Source organism: Capra hircus, chromosome 25, assembly GCF_001704415.2.
Source record: "Capra hircus breed San Clemente chromosome 25, ASM170441v1, whole genome shotgun sequence".
Lineage (NCBI taxonomy): Eukaryota > Metazoa > Chordata > Mammalia > Artiodactyla > Bovidae > Capra > Capra hircus.
In genome coordinates, this window is record NC_030832.1 from 13,456,866 (window position 1) to 13,476,390 (window position 19,525).

The 19,525-nt window shown below is 47.9% G+C and overlaps 1 protein-coding gene across 2 annotated transcripts; it reads right to left on the minus strand.

The window, feature by feature from the left end:
* Positions 45-19,106, minus strand: LOC102172230 (group 10 secretory phospholipase A2). Of its 2 annotated transcripts, XM_005697518.3 has the most exons (5): positions 18,962-19,106; positions 14,724-14,874; positions 13,348-13,454; positions 785-874; positions 45-244 (listed from the first exon to the last, which is right to left on the minus strand). In XM_005697518.3, the coding sequence occupies exons 1-5, from the start codon at positions 19,038-19,040 to the stop codon at positions 102-104; spliced, it is 570 nt and encodes a 189-aa protein (XP_005697575.1). In that variant the 5' UTR covers positions 19,041-19,106; the 3' UTR covers positions 45-101. The 2 variants fall into 2 exon arrangements, with proteins under 2 accessions (XP_005697575.1, XP_005697576.1); XM_005697519.3 differs by lacking the exon at positions 785-874.

Here is a 19,525-nt window from a genome sequence, read left to right on the forward strand (position 1 = left end):
ACACTTGGCCTCAGCTACCTTCTGCAAAGAACTGAATGAGGCTATTGATGAGCAAAAAGGAGTTTTATTTCCTCGTGCAAAAACATTTCAAGTCAGGCTAGTCAGTCACATTCAGGTGAATAGTTCCCACACAAGAAATTGGGATAGAAGAGGTACTTAATGTTGTACTCTGTTCGGGCTAAGCAGTAAGCAAACTCCTGGTCACACTTGCATATGAGTTCTTGGCATTTGTCCTCCGTTGGTTCTGGAAGAAGTGGAGAAACTGAAGTTAGAACAGGGATTTGCAGACCTGAAGATAAACACAAGGGAAGCTAGTAAAGCTGGAAACAGGAAGGGTCATAAACTGCATCCGGGAACACTTTGACAGTTCACCGCAGTGATCCCCCTCATCATGACAACTCCCAAGGAAGGTGATATTCAGCCCATTTTACAGAAAACAAAGTTGAAGTCACCAGGGTAATATTTTCAGAGGAAAAGTCCAAAGTCCGTACGCCCTTTTATAAAGCTGCTCTTCTGTATCAGTATTACACTATTGCACTTGAGGATCCAGTTAGACAAGCAGTAGGTGCCTGGGAACCATCCAGGCTTTTTTTTTTTTTTTTTTTTTTTTTTGAGCCCTGCTCTGTGTGAACTTTCTGAGAGAAGTCCTCATTTAAAAGGGGGCACTATCCACTGTGCGGGTTTATTATGAAGTCTGGGTGAGAAAGCATATATAAAGTGCCAGGCAGGGGCTTGGCCCTAGGCATGCACACCATCAATGTTGGTTCTACCTGCACTTCCCTACCTTTTCTCTCCAAGTCTCTTTCAGATGCTCCAGCTTGTTCCCACAGCCAACATAACAGTGGTGAAAAGCTGAACGACTTCCCACTGAAATCTGGAACAAGACAGGGATGCCCATTCTCACCATTCCTATTCAGCACAGTAGTGGAAGTCCTAGCCATAGCAATCAGATAAGGAAAAGAAATACAGGGAATCCAAATTGGAAGAGAAGAGGTAAAATCGTCATTATATGCAGATGACATGATACCATATAAAAACACAGCTTGTTTTAGGTAACAATTGTATATTCCATCTTTCCCCTCCTCTTGGGCCTACGTTATACAGAGATGCAAAGGCTGCCACCGAAAGATAGATCTCCCTCTACCTTGGGAATTTCGCTGCTACAGAAGCAATCCTTTGGGTTGGAAAGATTTTGTGATCTTCAAGTTGTATCCATTAATCTAGAAGCTATTACAGCTCTGGATAGGTCACCTGCCTTTGACTGTGAGTTTTTAATTATTCACAAAATAATTGTGGTGGAGGTGGGTGGGGGTGGGGCAGGGGACACCTACTATTAAATCCTTCTAAATTTCTTCCAGAGGCACAGTAAAGCATGAGCTTGGAGGTAGCCAGCTCAGCCATGGATATAGTTCCTTTGGACACAACACTTCATCCTTCCCAGGCTGCTTCCACAGGGTCCACGTGAGGATAATAAAAGTACCTACTTCTAAGGGCTGTTGGAAGAATGCAAAGAGATGGAAGTCAGTAAAATGCAGGGCAAACAGCAGGTGCTTGAGCTGTAGCTGACCTTCTTAAACTGCCAGCTAATCTTAAAAATCTCCTCTTAAAATGTACATGTTCCTTAGAGATCCTAGCAAGATGAAGCATGAGAGGCAGAAAACTCAGCTTCTGTCTCAGGGCAACACTCAGAGTGCTTGGCAGCACCTGGCGTGATGAACAGGGGCAGGGTTGGGAGATGTCAAGCAGGAGGCAGGGGGCCTGAGACCCTCTGACCCTGTAATGAGCTGAGTTGATTAAAGGTGTTTATCAGCATGACTGCACACAGGGTTTCCCAAACTCAGGCCCATGGCAGCTTCAAGATGATAGCTTTATGTGTGCTAGTCTCTCAGTCTTGTCTGACCCTTTTGTGACCCCATGGACTATAGCCCATCAGGCTCCTCTATCCATGAGATTTTCCATGCAAGAATCCTGGAGTGAGTTGCCATTTCCTTCTCCAGGGGATCTTCCCGACCCAAGGTAATAATATTCATGTCTCTTGCATTGCAGGCAGATTCTTTACCACTGAGCCACCAGGGATATCTTTAAATCCCCTTTCTTTTTAATAGTAAGTCAATTATTAAATAAATTATCATTTAATTATATTAAATAGTATTAAATTGCATTAAATAAATCGTCACTGCCATAAATGGAAAACCAAAATCTTATACCACAAATATATAAAGCTGATTAAAAAAAGCCAGTGAAGATAAAGTTCTAATATCAAAGTCTAGTTAAATGCTGTTACCCACCTGAAGGCTATGAGCCCCCAGAAAGGAGTGTCTTAGTTTTAAAAAAGGGAGATGAGCAAGTGAAAGAGAGGTTCACCCTCTCTAGCAGTCAGACCATCATGCAATCGATACTTTCTCCTTGCCTACCTGGAAGAATTAACAAAGGACTGAAAGGGAAAATCCTTCTCACCTAAATTCATTTATTAAGCTTCTCACACTCTGGGAAACTATTGAGAGAGAAGGCAAAACACAAACACCTCCAACTCCAAAAGCCTGTGTTTAAACACTCTGCCTTGGAGATTCACTGGCGGCCCAAGGGTTAGGACTCCAAACTTTCGCTGCCATGGGCGTAGATTGGATCCCTGGTCAGGAGACTAATGTCCCAAGCCATGCTGCAAGGCCAGAAAAACAAAACGAAATTTTAAAAAACAGAACAAAAAATCGCCTTGGTTATAATTCAGTAAATGGTAACAGAAAAAGTGGAGATGTCGGAAGCCTGAGTTAACTGTGCAGTTACATGAAGGGCTGGCTCTGTGGTCCCCATCTCACCCAGTCCTCTCAGGGCAGAGCCACTGGCACTCGAGGCATGCAGGGCCCTCTGAGGCTCCTGGGCAAAAGGCCTTTGTGTCCCTCACTTCTTTGATTATAGGAAACAGCCTTTCTTCAGCCTCCACGAGTTCTCCATGAGTTCCTCCAACTCCTTCCCTGAGTTCCAACAGGCAGAGTCAGTTCAGTTCAGTTCAGTCACTCAGTCATGTCCGACTCTTTCCAACCCCATGAATCGCAGCACGCCAGGCCTCCCTGTCCATCACCATCTCCCAGAGTTCACTCAGACTCACGTCCCTCGAGTTGGTGATGCCATCCAGCCATCTCATCCTCTGTCGTCCCCTTCTCTTCCTGCCCCCAATCCCTCCCAGCATCAGAGTCTTTTCCAATGAGTTAACTCTTCACATGAGGTGGCCAAAGTGCTGGAGTTAGCTTTAGCATCATTACTTCCAAGGAACACCCAGGACTGATCTCCTTTAGAATGGATTGGTTGGATCTCCTTGCAGTCCAAGGGACTCTCAAGAGTCTTCTCCAACACCACAGTTCAAAAGCATCAATTCTTCAGCGCTCAGCTTTCTTCACAGTCGTCATTCTAGGAATCAGCGAACTAAAATGGACTGGAATGGGTGAATTTAACTCAGATGAACATTATATCTACTACTGCGGGCAGGAATTCTTTAGAAGAAATGGAATAGCCATCATGGTCAACAAAAGAGTCTGAAATGCAGTACCTGGAGGCAGAGTCAAGCAGTTGTTAACTAGGGAAGGGAGAGGATGGGAGACCAAGGGGAAACAGTCAAGAGCAGCCTTGGGGCAAGCTCCTGTTTTCCTATTAACAGGTCCACACAAGAATGTCTTTGGGATATTTTGCAGATACTGAAAGGCTTCCAGGTGGGAGGAGTTACCAGTAGTATGCTGCCCATAAGCGCATAGACCTCAGGCTAGTTGGACTTGAAGGTTGATGATGTTGATTCCCACCTACCTCACCACCAACCCACCAGAAGTACATCCTCGAGCTGATCACTCCCTCTTTGGACAATTACTATAAAACTTCTCACTATCTTCCCAAGTGGGTTTTGAGGGCATAAGCCTGCTCTGTCCCCCACTTTGCCTGACAAAGCAAAAAACCTATCCTTTTCTACTTTGCCCAAAATTCTGCCTCCAAGGTTTGATTCAGCACTGGTGTACAGAGAAGCTGAGCTTTCGGCATCAGCACCCCAACCTTACAGAAGAAAAATCCAGAGAAGGGGTATAGGGACTGATCCCCACTTCAGCTCTGCCTGATCCCAGGCCTCCTGGCTTGTCTGCCAGAAGGGAACAAACTGTCAACTCAGGGGACTCATTTGCCCTTATAAATCCAAGTTTTAAGACAGGATTTTAAAATCAATCAATAAATCTGTCTGCACCAGGTCTTGGTTGCAACATGTGGAATCTAGTTTTCTGACAAGGAATCGAACTCTTGAAGGCGGGAGGAGAAGAGGATGACAGAGGATGAGATGGTTGGATGGCATCACTGACTCAATGGACATGAGTTTGAGCAAATTCCGGGAGATAGTGAAGGACGGGAAGCCTGGCATGCTGCAATTCAGTGGGGTCACAGAGAGTCAGACACGACTTGGTGACTGAACAACAACAATCTATTCTTTGAATAGAGCTTTTTTAAATTACTCAATTTATTTTAATTGGAGGATAATTACTTTACAATATTGTGATGGTTTTTGCCATTAATGACATGGGAAGCAACTTACATTTAAGAAAACTTAAGGAGTACAATACACACTGCTATATTTTTTATGTATTATGCACTCAAAAAAAGACAAGAACAGCACCAGAAAATAAATCAAGTGGAGGTCTGGGTAGTGTCAATGGGAGTTTTATTTCCCATAAAACTTTTGTGGTAGAAGTTATAATTTGAAACTTTTCTACTTTGAGCCATACAGTGCTTTCATTGTGGAAAAGTGGTATCAATTAACCAAATGTGAGGGGCCGCTATTTTGAATTTAGTTTACATTACTTATTAGACTTAAAATACCTATACCACTCAGTGATGAAAGGAGGTGGCTTGTGGGGGTCTTTGATGGCCCTCCTCCTCCCTGATCTTCACCAGGCCTCCCTTTAGCACCTCCCCAGCTTCTACAATAAACACAATCTACATTGTCTAAATGCCCTTGCAGAGTAAATACTCCTCCAGGACAAGTCCTCTAACCTCCCCTTCAGGCTGCCTGCCAGCCCTTTCTACATAAAAATTCTGGTAAGTAAGTGAGTGTTAGTTGCTCAGTCGTGCCCAACTCTGCAACCCCATTGTCTGCAGCCCACCAGGCTCCTGTGTCCATGAAATTTTCCAGGCAAGGATACAGGAGTGGTTGCCATTTCCTTCTCCAGGGGATCTTCCCAACCCAGGGATCGAACCTTGGTCTCCTGCAGTGCAGGCAGATTCTTTACTGACTGAGCTACAAGGGAAGCCCATTATTCTAAGGGTGCCTCAAATACACCATCTGACCCTACAATTCTAAGACTCCATGCTGCAAAAGCCTGTCACAGGTGCACAAAGCCTTATAAACAACCACAGTCTCTGCAAAATGAAGTACATTGGTGCCACAGACTGGCCATTCTCAGCTGCGGGCCGTTGTGTCCCCCACCGGGCTTGTGGTAGTATCTAGAGACATCTTTGGCTGTCCCAAGTGGAGGGTAGGGGGTTTGCTACCGGCATCTGCTTGGCAGAGACCAGGGATGTTACTAAACATCTGCAATGCCCAGGATGGCTCCCACACCAGAGATCCAGCCTCCAATGTCCATAGTGTCAAGATGGAGACACTCTGCCGCAGGTGATTGTCAGACTTTAAAAGAATGAGGCTGGGGCTTCTCCGGTGGCTCAGTGGTAAAGACTCCATCTGCCAATGCAGGAAACATGGGTTTGATCCCTGGTCGGAGAAGATCCCACAAGCCACGCAGCAATTAAGCCCATGAGCCATAACTATTGAGCCCGAGCTCTAGCGCCCGAGAGCCACGGCTACTGAGCCCACGCACCCTAGAGCCCATGGTCCGCAATAAAAGAAGGCACAGTACTGAGAAGCCTGCACATCGCAACTAGAGAAAGCCCATGCACGGCCAAAAATAAGTAAATAAAATAAATATATATTTAAGAATGAGGCCAACCTAGACGTTCCAAGATGTCCAAGACACAATATTAAGTGGAAAAAAAAATGTGATGTATATAATGTGATCCGATTTTTGTTCTTTTTTTAAAGAAAATTATTTATTTTATGTATTTCTGGCTGTGCTGGGTCTTTGTTGCTGTGAGTGGATTTTGGTTGTGACAAGCAGGGGCCACTCTCGAGTTGCAGCGGGCAGGCTTCTGAGTGTGGCACCTTCTGTTGCGACTCTCAGGCTCCAGAGCACAGGCTCGATAGTTGTGGCACCCGGGTTTAGCTGCTCCAGGGCATATGGGATCTTCCCGGACCAGGGATCGAACCTGCATCCTCTGCATTGCAGGCAGATTCTTAACCACTGGACCACCAGGGAAGTCCTGATATTTGTTCTTGTTTGTCTGTTACACATGCATAAATCTGGAGGAGAACAACATGCCAAGCAACAGAAGCTAGTTAACACTGGTGGATGGAGGCTAACTTCTTACATTACAATGATTCTGGGATGTTTTGATTTTCCACAACAAACGTGGATTAGGTTTGAATCAGAAAAGGCATGTGCATGGATGGACAGACAGATGGATGGACAGATGGACAGATAGATAAAACTAATACGTAAAAATTGGTAAATGAACCAGCTGGTACCAGAGCCAGCACTGTTACTGGTAAAATTTCCACGGGCCATACCCTTGGAACATGACCTGGTGGGCTAGGGACTTCTAAGGAAAGAGCCATTGAAGCTCCAAGGTTGCACTGTTCCCGCAGAGTTGGCCAAAGGACAGCTATCTAAGGACAGGGGGACTGACACAAACACTCCAGCCATTTCCCCTTCCCTCCCCCATCCATGGGAGTCCCCTGGCTCCACCTTCCGCTACCTCCACTGATGTCATCTGTCCAAGGCACTTCTCACCCAGATCCCTGCAACAGCCTCACGGGGGGGCCTAGCTGCCACCCTTGTTCCCTCCAGCTATATTCCTTGCAGCAACCAGAGTGGAAGGTCCCCTGGAGAAGACAATGGCTACCCATTCCAATATTCTTATCTGGATAATTCCATGGACAGAGGAGCCTGGCAGGCTATAGTCCATGAGGTCGCAAAGAGTCGGACATGACTGAGCAACTGACACTTTCATTTTTCGCTTTCATGCATAGTACTTCATTGATATCTTTTCCAATAAGCACTTATAAAAGCAATTGGCATGAACACTATTCCCTGCTCCCTTTTTCGACCACAGAGCCTTGCTCCTCTGTTTTTCCCATCAGGGAACCTGACACAGAATAGATTCTCAATAATGGTTGTTGGGAGAATATAGAAAAAACATATATCATTTCCAATTCTTGTACAAACCCAGCACCAGAGTTTTGTTACTCCCATTTTACAGAAAAGGAGAGGGATTCAGTAACTTGTCCAAGGCCACAGATCTGGGAAAGAGTATATCAGGATTTCAGGCCAGCATCTCCTGACCCAGTGTCTGTCCCTCCGCTATGCTCCTCACGTCTCCCTGAGCAAGAAAATCCTTTGAAAAACAAGGCTTGGTCTCACTATTCTATGGCCTCAGAAGCCCAACAGATTAATGTTATTCAAGAATAATAAAAAACTGAAAAGGAAACCTAGCTCCCAAGGGTTAAGTTTAAAATAAAGGCCTGCCGGTAAATATTATTATATGCTTAATATTTTTAAAAAATATATTTGTCAAGCCCATAAATGGAAAATGGGCCACACCTGTAATTAAGCAAACAGCTAAGTTCAGAATATCTCCAAACAGAATAAGAGAATATTTTTAGCCAAAAAATGCATAATAGATATTTTGGTTCTCTTCATTCAGTTCAGGGAAAGCAGTTCTGTAAATAGGCACAGCCCCACTAGCTGACACACTAATAAGTATTTCACAAATATCATTTTTATATGGGTGTGTGTGTGTATGTGTGTGCTCGAGCACTCAGTTGTGTCTGACTCTTTGTGACTTCATGGACTATAGCCCACCAGGCTCCTCTGTCCATGGGATTCTTCAGGCAAGAATACTGGAGTGGATTGCCATTCCCTTCTCCAGGGGATCTTCCCCACCGAGGGATCAATCCCACGTCTCTTGTATCTCCTGCATCGGCAGGCGGGTTCTTTACCATTTGTGCCACCTGGGAAGCCCTTTCACATGGTTAGGGGCAGCAGAACATGAAGGTTGAAGGGAGAAGGGAAAGATTTTTAACATATTTTCCACTCAAGGTCCACTTCTCCTCTCCACTCACAATGGAAGGGGGCAGTGTGGGGACAGAGAATATGCCCAGAAGTGGGCTTATCATCACCAGGTTAAGCAAGTCACTTCTTTCCCTGGGCTTCAGTTCCCTGCAGCTCTATGTGAGATGGTTGGATGAGATGATGTCTGGGACATTTTCAGTCCTCGATTGACTGAATCAAGGACTCCGTATTAATGTCTCCATATTAATTCAGCTTTTCTCTGTGCCAACTCTTAACGTAGACTAAGAAGACACGGCTAAGAGTCTGTGCATATCTAAGAATATCTTTCTATGTAACCCTTAGTATAGCCTCCTTGCCTCTAGAGCAGACCAAGTCTGCAGAAGCTGGGGTTTCAGTGAAGAATCACACCACACCCTCAGTTCTCTCAGGTGGAGGCAGTGGGGATCAGAGAGAAGTTCAGATAAGAATGAGGGATGGAGGAGAGAGGAGGGAAGAAAGTAGCAGCCTCCATCCAATCTGGATATCACATTATAAACTCTTTTTTTTCATCTTTGCAACATCCATCTTCCAGGTAAGAAAACAGGCTCAGAGATGACACCAATCTAAGGGCCAAGTGATTTTCAACAAAAGTACCAAGACAATTTAATGGGGACAAAAGAGTCTCTTCAACAAATGGCGCTGGAACAACTGAATATCCATATGCCAAAGAATAAACGTGGACTCCTACCACTCACTATAGACGAAAACCAACTCAAAACAGATCAATGACCTAAAGTTAAGAGTTCAGTGAAAAAATATATATAACTGAGTCACGTCACTGTTCAGCAGAAATTAACACAACATTGTAAATCAATAATACTTCAAGAAAATTTTTAAAAAAATAAAAGAGTTCAAACTATAACACTGTTTAAGAATATAGGGGTAATCTTCATGACCTTGGATCTGGTGACAAATTCTTAGATAGGATACCAGAAATGCAATCAACAGAAGACAAAACTGGGACTTCCCTAGTGGTGCAGTGGTTAAGAATCTGCCTTCCAAAGCAGGGAGGTGAGCGTGATCCCTGACTGGAGGACTAAGATCCTACATGCTGCAGAGCAACTAAGCCTGCACACCCCAACTAGAGAGACCACATGCTCTGGAGCCCTAACACCATGACGGCTGAGCCTGGGCATTCCGGAGCCCACACACCCCAACTGGAGAAGCCCACGTGCCATAACGGAGACCAGTGCAGCCCCAAAATAAAAAAGACAGAAGTGATAAATCAGGCTTTAGCAAAATTAAACCTTTTGTATACCAAAGACATTATCAAGAAAAAAAGGCAACAGAATGGTCGGAAATCTTTTGCAAATCACATATATGGTAGAGTCCGGTATCCAGAACAAGAAACTCTCACAATTCAACAATAGGACAAACTACTCAATGAGCAGAAGACTTGAATAGATATTTCTCCAAAGAAGATGGAAAAATGACCAACCAGCACATGAAAATATGTTCAACATCATTAGTCATGAGAAAAAGGCAAATCAAAATCACAATGAGATACACTAATTATCTCCACTAAATAATAAATAAAAAAGAAAAATAGCAACTGTTGGCAAGGCTGTGGAGAAACACCCTATACATTGCTAATGAGAAATGTAAAACAGTGCAGCTCCTATAGCAAAAATTGGTGTGGAAGTGTTAGTCACTCACTCATGTCTGAATCTTTGTGACCCTATGGACGCTAGCCCACCAGGCTCCTCTGTCCATGGAATTCTCCAGGCAAGAATATTGGAGTGGGTAGCCAGTCTTTTCTCCAGTGGATCTTCCTGACCAAAGGATCAAATCCAGATCTCCTGCATTGTGGGCAGATTCTTTACCATCTGAGCCACCAGGGAAGGGTTCCTCAAAAAGTAAAATGGAATTACTAGACAATGCAACAATTCCACTCCTATGTATATGCCCCCAAAGAAATGAAGACATGTATTCAAACAAATATTTGTTCACAAATGTTCACAGCAGCACTATTCCCAGTAGTTAAAACGTGGAAACACAACAGGAAGAAAAGGAGCAGGGCACAACTTGTGGAAGAATGACACAGCCCAAGAGCACAAGCTAAACCAATTAGAGTCAAATGGGACCCAGATGGCAGGCAAGACCAGACCTTAACCCTCAATCAGCAAGTGAAATGACACACCCAGAGGTGCCACGAGAGTTCCAAGGCACTGTCAAAGACCAAGGAGTGGACAGTGGACCAAATCCTGGAAATCTCCACCTCTTCCCAAAAATAGCTGGAATAATCCTCCCACTCACTAGCATGTGAAATTACCCAGCCTATAAAAACCAACCACACCACATTTCACGGCCACACTCACCCTCTGTGATGGCGCACACTCTGTCTGTGGAGTGTGCTTCTCTCTGAATCTGAATAAATCCACTTCTCACCTATCACTTTGTCTCTCACCGAGTTCTTTCTGCAATGAGATATCAAGAACCTGAGCTTCATTAGGTCCTGAAACCAGGTACCATGGGTTTTGGCTGGGTTTGAGTTCCAGCCATGTGAGCTCAGTTGGTAAAGAATTCACCTGCAATGCAGGAGATCCTGGTTTGATTCCTGGGTCGGGAAGATCCCCCGGAGAAGGGATAAGGCTACTCATTCCAGTATTCCTGGGCTTCCCTTGTGGCTCAGCTGGTAAAGAATCCACCTGCAATGTGGGAGACCTGGGTTTGATCCCTGGGTTGGGAAGATCCCTTGGAGAAGGGAATGGCTGTTCTGGCCTGGAGAATTCCATGGCCTGTCCATGGGGTCGCAAAGAGTTGGACACAACTGAGCAACTTTCACTTCACTTCACTTCATGTGGGTTCAAGTCCCAAACTGGGTTTTGGCTGGGTTCAAGTCCCAAGTCCCAATTGTTTCAGAAACAATACAATGTCCTACAGTGAATGAATGGATACGCAAAATGTAGTATATACATACCTACTGGCAAGTCACTTCAGTCGTGTCCAACTCTGTGTGTCCATAGAAGGCAGCCCACCAGCTCCCCCATCCCTGGGATTCTCCAGGCAAGAACACTGGAGTGGGTTGCCATTTCCTTCTCCAATGCATGAAAGTGAAAAGTGAAAGTGAAGTCGCTCAGTCGTGTCCGACTCTTAGCGACCCCATGGACTGCAGCCTTCCAGGCTCCTCTGTCCATAGGATTTTCCAGGCAAGAGTACTGGAGTGGGGTGCCATTGCCTTCTCCGATACATACCTACAATGGAATATTATTCAGTCATAAAAAGGAATGAAGTTCAGACACATGCTACAACATGAATGAACCTTGAAAACATGAGGCTAAGTGAAAGAAGTCAGACACAAAAGGCTTATTATATGACATCATTTATAGGAAATATCTAGAATAGGTAAATCCATAGAGATTGAAAGTAAATTGGTGGTTGCGAGATGCTGGAAAGAGGAGGAATAGAAACTGAGCACTTGACAGGTATGTGATTTTGGGGGGATGTTGATGAAAATGTTTTGGGAACCCCTGGTGGTCCAGTGGTTAACAATCTGCCTGCCAATTGCAGGGGACACATTACTGGTCCAGGAAGATGCCACATGTCATGGAGCAACAAAGCCCGAGTCAAACAGCTACTGAGCCCACATGGCCTAGAGCCCTGCTTCACAACAAGAAAACCCACTGCAAGGAGAAGCCTGTTCACCACAACTGGAGAGTAGCCCCACTTGCCGTAACTAGAGAAAGCACGCACACGTCAGAGAAGACCCCGCACATCCAAAAATAAAAATAAAATGTTTTGGAAATAGAGGTTATGGTTGGAGGACATTGTGAATGCATTACATATCACTGAAAGGTACACTTTAAAATGGTTAATTTTATGTTATGCTCAGTTAAGAGTAAAAAGAAAAAAAAAAAGTTATGGAGCCCGTTGTCTGTGTGTTTCATTTCAGCTTCTCAGATAACTTGGAATTTCACTGCCCAAATCCCAGCCTTATCTACACAGTGCCTGTACAATTATTCACATCCTGTTTCTTCCCTTGATTCGGCTTTTTAAATTTATGTGAACAGAAACTGTAAATGGAAAACACCATCCATCAGAAGATAATCCTAAAAACAAATACTTCATTCCTTTTCTTACTGGTTTCTTTTGAAAACCAGTAAGATTGCCCTGAGGGACAAAATATTTTAAACCACAAGTTTCTTTTTCTTTCAGCTTTACAGGTAGCTAGTCATGTAAAATGTACAGTGGTATCAGGTTATGTTACAATTATCCTCATTAAATACATGCTGCTTGTGGTTAAAGAGAAGTAATAGAAGGCAGTAATAGATAAACAGATAGATGATAGATGGATAGATATGAAGGATTTTTTAAAGCCTGAATTAAATTTAAGAATAGAACAGTTTTTGAATAACATTAGAAGCCAGAAATCTACTCTCTCTGTTCAAAAGGATCAGAGAGGGTCCCACAGATGTTTTAGCTAGATTAAAACTGACTTTCTCCTGATTTCACAAAATTAGAAGGATTAAAAGAAAACTGAGAGAGAAATCACTTTCTCTTGGAGGCATTCAGGGTTACTCAGAACTGTGTTCATGTCCTTCCCTAAATCCTGGGCTCCATGAAATTGTGCCTGGTCTTGCTCATCGGAGGTTCCGTGTTGGGTCATTTCTTCAACAGACCATTAAGGACATCTATTAGGCATGAAATGCCATGACACTGTCACTTCACCCTCACCACAGGCCAGCTGGATTTCCACTCCCAGTTTACCAGTGAGCAAACTGAGGCCCCAGGAAATCAGGGCTTAGTGACATAACAGAATCTGAATCACAGACCAAGCTGTCAGCTACAGGCCGGGGTCTGCAAACTCAGACATCCCCTGGGGCCGGCAGTGCTAACACAAAGGGGATTCTTTAGACGCAGGCATACTCTTCATTCTGATAAATAAATGGGCTCGCTCACCACTCTCATTTCTCTCAAATCATTCAGCCTTTGGACCTCCCTTCTGTTTTCCTAGGTTTGACAGAAAAATCCCTTTTTCTTAACAAAATCAACAGCACAGGAGAAATGAACTATGGTAATTGACCCTTGGCCTCAATGGTGGAGAGACAATAGGGCATGGTGGAGACTGGGGCAGATGGGAGAATGGCCCCACCTACAGTGGGAAGCCCCTCTATGTTCCAGCCAATGGCTGTTGCTGGGTGTTATGTTGGGAACTCACCACACTTGACAGTCTGATTGACACAATTCCAGGAGTAGGGCTGCAACTTGGGACTGCAGCCGGAGCTCTCAGCATGTGTATAGCAGCAGTCGTGCGCATGACAGCACCTGTGGACAGCAGATGGACAGACCAAGGGGTAAGTAAGGACAAGGGTGGTCCCTTGGCCATCTTCCTGTGCCATAACTTCAGGAGAATGAGGACCCACAGGGGAGAGCATCTTCTGGTCCAGGCTTTGTCCCTGAGAATCCCCGTCCTGGGAATTAATTCCACTGACCCCCGTGTGTCTTGCCCTACCTCTATCTCTCCACCATGCTCAAGTGTGGCCCTTGCCTGCCTCAGTCTCTGAGCCTCTGAGCTCCAGCCATGCTGGTCTCTTCCAGCCATACCCTCCCTGCCTCCTGACTTTGCCCCTAATCTGCCTCTGCCTGGGAGAAATTCCTGCCCACTCTTCCTGCTTGAGGTCTCAGCCCAAGCACCAGCCCCCAACCCCAGGATGGGGTAGGCAGACAAATCTGCAGATGCAGTGGGCATGGCAAGAAACGCTAGGATGCAGGTGACAGGATTCTGGGAGCCAGAGGGGATGCCAGGTCCAGCTAGGCTTCAGAGAAGACTTCCAAGAGGGGTGATGCCTGGGGGAGCTACGTCTGGAAAGATGTGCAGGAACCAGCCAACAAGAGTGTGGGAGGAAGGGCAGGGCCCACAGCAGGAGCCTTGGAGGCACGAGGCTGGATAGAGACCTGTCAGTGACAACTATATCCTCCAAGACCTGGAAGAGACAATCAACATTTTGCCCCCTGACCACTCTGGAAATGGATGAGTGGCTGTGGGACCCGGTCTGTGAAATAGGGATCCCCATCGGATGGCCATGGCTGTGGTGGCAAATGAGAGGTCGTGGAAGGTCTAAGCCCACAGCCTGGCACAGAACAGGTCCTTCTCACCCAGCAGCAGAAGGCAGTGATCAGGGGCGTGAATCCAGCCAGGCCGCCTGGGCTCAAATCCCAGTCCCCACCCCTCACTCTGTATGTGGCTCTAGACAAGTTGATCTCTCTGGGCCTCAGTTTCCTTATCTCTGAAATGGGGCTGTTGTGAGAACTCAAAGGGGCTCTCAGGACAGTTTTGGTGCATAACAAGTCTGGGTCATTTCATACAGTGATGTATGATTTTTTTTTTCAGCTAAAGTAATCACCCTGCCAGACTGGGGGCCAGCTGGCACCAAGGTCTGGCCTTATGGGCATGTTGCCCAGGAGACCCTTTGCCTGCAAGGAGCACCATTTGCTGGGGGCTTCGTATCTAAACCCAACCTCAGTTTGGGTATTTCCTCATAAGCCTTAACCACCCCAGGGGGTGGGGACCTTAAGCCCCCAGCATGCACTCACCAGTCTATGGCATCCTGGGGCTGGCCATGGCCCCCCAGACCACAAAAGCAGCCATATTTCACATAGACCAAGGCAGGGCGAGGGCCAACACAGTCAATAGTCCCGGCCAGTCCTATGAGCCCACGTCGATGCACATGTGACCTCTGGGGAGCTGGGGGTGGAGGAGGGAGACAAAAGTTAGAGGCTGCAGGTGGGGGCTGTCTTGGCCTGGGGACAGGCACTAGCCTGAAAAGTGTCTGGATGACTTCTTGTTGTTCAGTCGCTCAGTCGTGTCTGACTCTTTGCAACCGCGTGGACTGCAGCACACCAGGCTTCCCTGTCCTTCACTGTCTCCTGGAGCTCTTTCAAACTCATGTTCATTGAGTCAATGATGCTATCCAAATATCTCATCCTCTGGATGACTATCTCAGGGTTGAATCCTGCTTCTCCTTCTTCCTAGCTTTGTGACCTTGGACCACTCAATCTCTCTGTGCCTTGGTTTCCTCATCTTAAAAGAGAGGAATAAGGGGACCTCACTCCCCAGAATGGAATGAGATCATGCATGTAAATTACCAGCACACAGTGAGCTCTAACTATTATTATCAATGTCTTCAAGGCAGCCATGAAGGAAAAACCAGGTCACAGAGCCACGGCATCTGAAAAAAAATCATACCTCTAGGCCCTTGCACTGGCTGGTCCCTCTTCCTGGAATGCCCTCGTTCTCAATCCTTTGCCCATGTCAACTTCAGACACAGTCAGATTGTGGGTTGTGTATCTAATGTCTGTCTAGTTGCCTGTCCTGGGCACTGGACATCAGAGATGAACCAAACAGGTTCCCTGCCATCCTCTACAGGGACCTCCCCCACCCCCTCACCACTGCCTTCCAGATTCTTTGCATCACCTCTTATTTTCACTGCCAGGGCACAGCTTCCTGCCACACAGGGAGGCCCTGTGACCCCATCCCAGCCATTTCTCTGGATCCTCATGTTGCTGTGGTCCATAGCAAAACACAGTTGGTGCAACCAGAACCCCTGCATCTCACATGGGAGAAAGAGGAGGCTCAGATGGGAAGCATGACCCCTACAGTCCTGGGGCTGGGGAGGGGGGCCCTTCTGACTCCCAATCCAGTGGTTCCTCCTCACCCAGTAGCAGCAGAAGAGGGAGGCCTGGGGTGACAGAGGTAAGGGGCATCGAGGAGTCCATTGCTCGTGGTCAGGGGCGGTCAAACCCACTGCGACTGGGCATCAGAGAATCCCAGAGCCACTCCTCCTTCTGGTGAGGTCCAAGAGTCCACTCTGGTGTTTGGTCAGAAACCACAATCAGGGACTTCCCTGGAGGTCTAGTGGTTAAGACACTGTGCTTCCACTGCAGGGGCAGGGGTTCAGTCACTGGTCAGGGAACTAAGATCTCACATGCTGCGCACAGTCAACACGTAGAAAACACACACACACAATCAGCCACAGCGCGGAGAAGCTATCACTTGAACTTCACCTGGCACCAGGCACCGTGTTCCCCAATCCACAGGCGACATCTGTTGTCAATCTCTTTGTCTTATGGGCTGCTAGTCTCCCATTTCGAAGAAGGCAATGGCACCCCACTCCAGTACTCTTGCTTGGAAAATCCCATGGACAGAGGAGCCTGGTAGGCTTCGGTCCATGGGGTCACTAAGAGTCGGACACGACTGAGCGACTTCACTTTTACTTTTCACTTTCACGCATTGGCGAAGGAAATGGCAACCCACTCCAATGTTCTTGCCTGGAGAATCCTGGGGACAGGGGAGCCTGGTGGGTTGCAGTCTATGGGGCCGCACAGGGTCGGACACGACTGAAGTGACTTAGCAGTAGCAGTAGCAGTCTCCCATTTACAGATGGAGAGATTGAGGCTAGGAGAGGCAAAAGGACCCATCCTAGGTCCCAGAGTGGGTGAACTGCTGAACAGAAACTTGTTCCCATGTCGGCCTGACCCCTGGGAGCTCACTCTCCACCCACAGCTCCAGGACTGAGAATCCAGAGATTTGCGGATTCCCTTTCACATCTGTAAAATCTAAAACAAGATTTTATCATGCTGACTCTTCTTTGAAGAATCCAGGCCAAAATTCAAATTCAATTTTTTTTGTTGTTGGGTTGTTGTTGTTGTTGGTTTTTTTTTTTTTTTTTTTTTTGGTTTTGTTTGGCCGCAAGGCACAGCATGTGGGATCTTAGTTCCCTAACCAGGAAATGAACCAGACCCACTGCAGTGGAAACTCAGAGTCTTTCTTATCACTGGGAAGCCAGGGAGTCCCCTCAATTTTCTTTTTTCTCAGTGGAAAAAGGAGCATATTCATCTAGGGGATTAGAGATAAACTAAATAGAAACAAAATGTAACAATGAGTTTAGAGTTAAAACTTTGCCCTCCTCTCTGGATGACCAGCCCTCACCCTCACAGGATTTGCCCAGGTGCCCGCATCTCTGCCTGAAACCTCCCCAGGCTCCCAACCCCCTCCAGGTAAAGCTCAGGGTCCTCACTGAGCCAGAGGCCCTGCAGAAGCCTACCCTCTCCCGCCTCTGGTGCCCTCTCTCAACTTGGACCCCACATGGACCCCACTCATTTCCTATTCCTCCAATTAAACTTCCCATCACACTGTCACATACACCCTGTGTAACAGATGCCCTGACCCCATTCTCACTTGGCTCACTCATCACCTCCTTCTAGAATCTGCCTCCCTGCCACGTGACCACAGGGGCCCTCGTCACCCTGTGCTACTCTCTGCTCACGGCAATGACCCTCCAGTCTGGACAGACCTCTGCCCTAGGAGCCCCACATCCCCTGGCATGAGTGGGCTTTCAGAAAAGGTCCCTTGACCCCTGGATCCACCAAGCCCCATGGAACACTTCCAGTCTAAGCACATCTGGGGACTTCCTGGTGGTCCAGAGGTTATGATTCTGTGCTCTCACTGCAGGGGGCATGGTCTGATTCCCTGGCTGGGGACTTAAGAATCTGCCAGAAACAAATAAAAACTTAAAAAAAAAATAACAAGCACATCTGAAAAGACCCCCGTTCCAAACCCATACCCCAAAGCTGTCCCCAGAGGTCCCCCTACCCTGACTCGACCCCAGCTCTGGCGTCTCAGGGCCCAGGGCTCAGCCTTAGGGAGAACCCTAGCATGGGTGGATGCCCAGCGCTGGGTTTGTAACCAAGGCAAACACTCTCTCTATGCCAACTTAGGTGGGGCAGGTCATTCTGGGGGCTGTTTGCTCTGTCTGCCCACAACAGCCTCTACTGGGAGTGCCAAGGCTGCCCAGGCTTCCTATGGGCCTGAAGGTGTGCATATGTGTGTGTGCATGTGTGTGCCCATGTGATTCTCTGTGTGTGTGTGTGTGTGTGTGTGTGCTCATATGGGGCTGTCTCAGTATCCCTGAGTGTGTGTGTGTGTGTTCCCCTCTGTGTGTCTTTGCCTGTGTCTGTGTGTGAGCCTGAGGAGGACATGGCAACCCACTCCAGTATTGTTGCCTGGAGAATCCCATGGACAGAAGAGCCTGGCAGGCTACAGTCCTTGGGGTCACAAAGAGTCGGACACGACTGAAGTGACTGAGCATGCAGCATGTGTGTGAGGCCATCCGTGAGCCCAACACCTGGGTGCCCAGATGTTGCTGGTGGTGTCCTATGCCTGTGTGTCTCCGAGCTTCTGATGACCACATATTTCCCTGTGGTATCCATGTAAATGGGAGGTTGCCGGGGGGACCTCTCCAAGGGTCATGTCCAGGAGTAGTGAGGAGACATCACCTTCTTCTCTGGCTCCAGGTAGGGTTTGGCCCCTTCTCCCCCTGTTCCTTCCAACCTCTGGTGTCTCCCTGGTGGTCCCACTGCAGACCCCAGGGACAGGCGGAGAGAAGGGTGGGTTCACAGGATCCCAAGTCGGGTGATGGGGAGATCTGATCACTGGAGAGGGTGACAAAGGGCATGTTTGGGGAGGACACAGAGCCCCCCTGGAGAAGGTTTCAGGGTCCCTGGAAGGGGTAAATGAGGCAGGGGCTTTTGGGGAAGTGGTGGAGGTGGGGAGGGGGCAACACACAGGACGTCCAGGAAGCCGGGAAGCAATGTGCTGGTGGGCTGCACAAAGGAGGGCCGGGGACTGTAGGGCTCCTGGGTCCCCTGGAAGGGCTGGGGAGTTGGGGTTCTTGCGGATGGGTAGGGAGGCAGGGTTCCAGGAATCCCGGGGAGGACTGAAGGAGTCCCAGGAAGCCCTGGGTCCTCGGATGGGGGCTCGTCCCTTCACTCACCTGCTCTGAGCCCGGGTCCAGATCCCAGGAGCAGCAGCAGAAACAGCCCTACCATTGGGCACAAAGGCAGCGGAGCCATCGGACCCGTCGGCGGGAGGCAAGTGTGGAGCGGTCCGGCGGGCCAGTGCAGTCACCCGGCCGGGGCCGAACCCCCTCCCCACGCCCCGCCCGGCCCCGCCCGGCCCCGCCCCCGGCCTCCCTCTCGGGAGCGCCCGGGCGGAGCCGCAGGAGCCGCAGGGGCCGCAGGGGCCGGGGGAGGCGCCGGCCCGCAGTCGCGACCTCTGCGTCTTGGTCTTGGGATGGGCGCCCGGCTCCAGGGAGAATCCGGCCCGGGCTTAGCGGAGAATTACGGAGGAAAGGCGTTTAGCGCGCGTCGGGGCGCGGAGTCCCTAGGTGCTCGGCTGCTGTTATCATTACCTGCGAGCCCCTCCCCTCCCGGAGCTCACCTGGGCGTCCGACGGGAGGAGACGCAGGGGAAGGGGAGGGACTGGAAGGATCTTAAAAACTTTAGATGTCCCGAAAGCTTGGCCTCCCTGTCCTTGTCCCTTGTTCCTGCAATCCACT

Coding starts and splice junctions, on each gene's coding strand:
- LOC102172230 (XM_005697518.3), bottom strand. CDS start 19,040: ATGGCTCCGCTGCCTTTGTGCCCAATGGTAGGGCTGTTTCTGCTGCTG. Junction 13,455..14,723: donor CCCCAGGATGCCATAGACTG/GTGAGTGCATGC, acceptor TGCTGTCCACAG/GTGCTGTCATGCGCACGACT. Junction 245..784: donor AAGAGACTTGGAGAGAAAAG/GTAGGGAAGTGC, acceptor CACTTCTTCCAG/AACCAACGGAGGACAAATGC.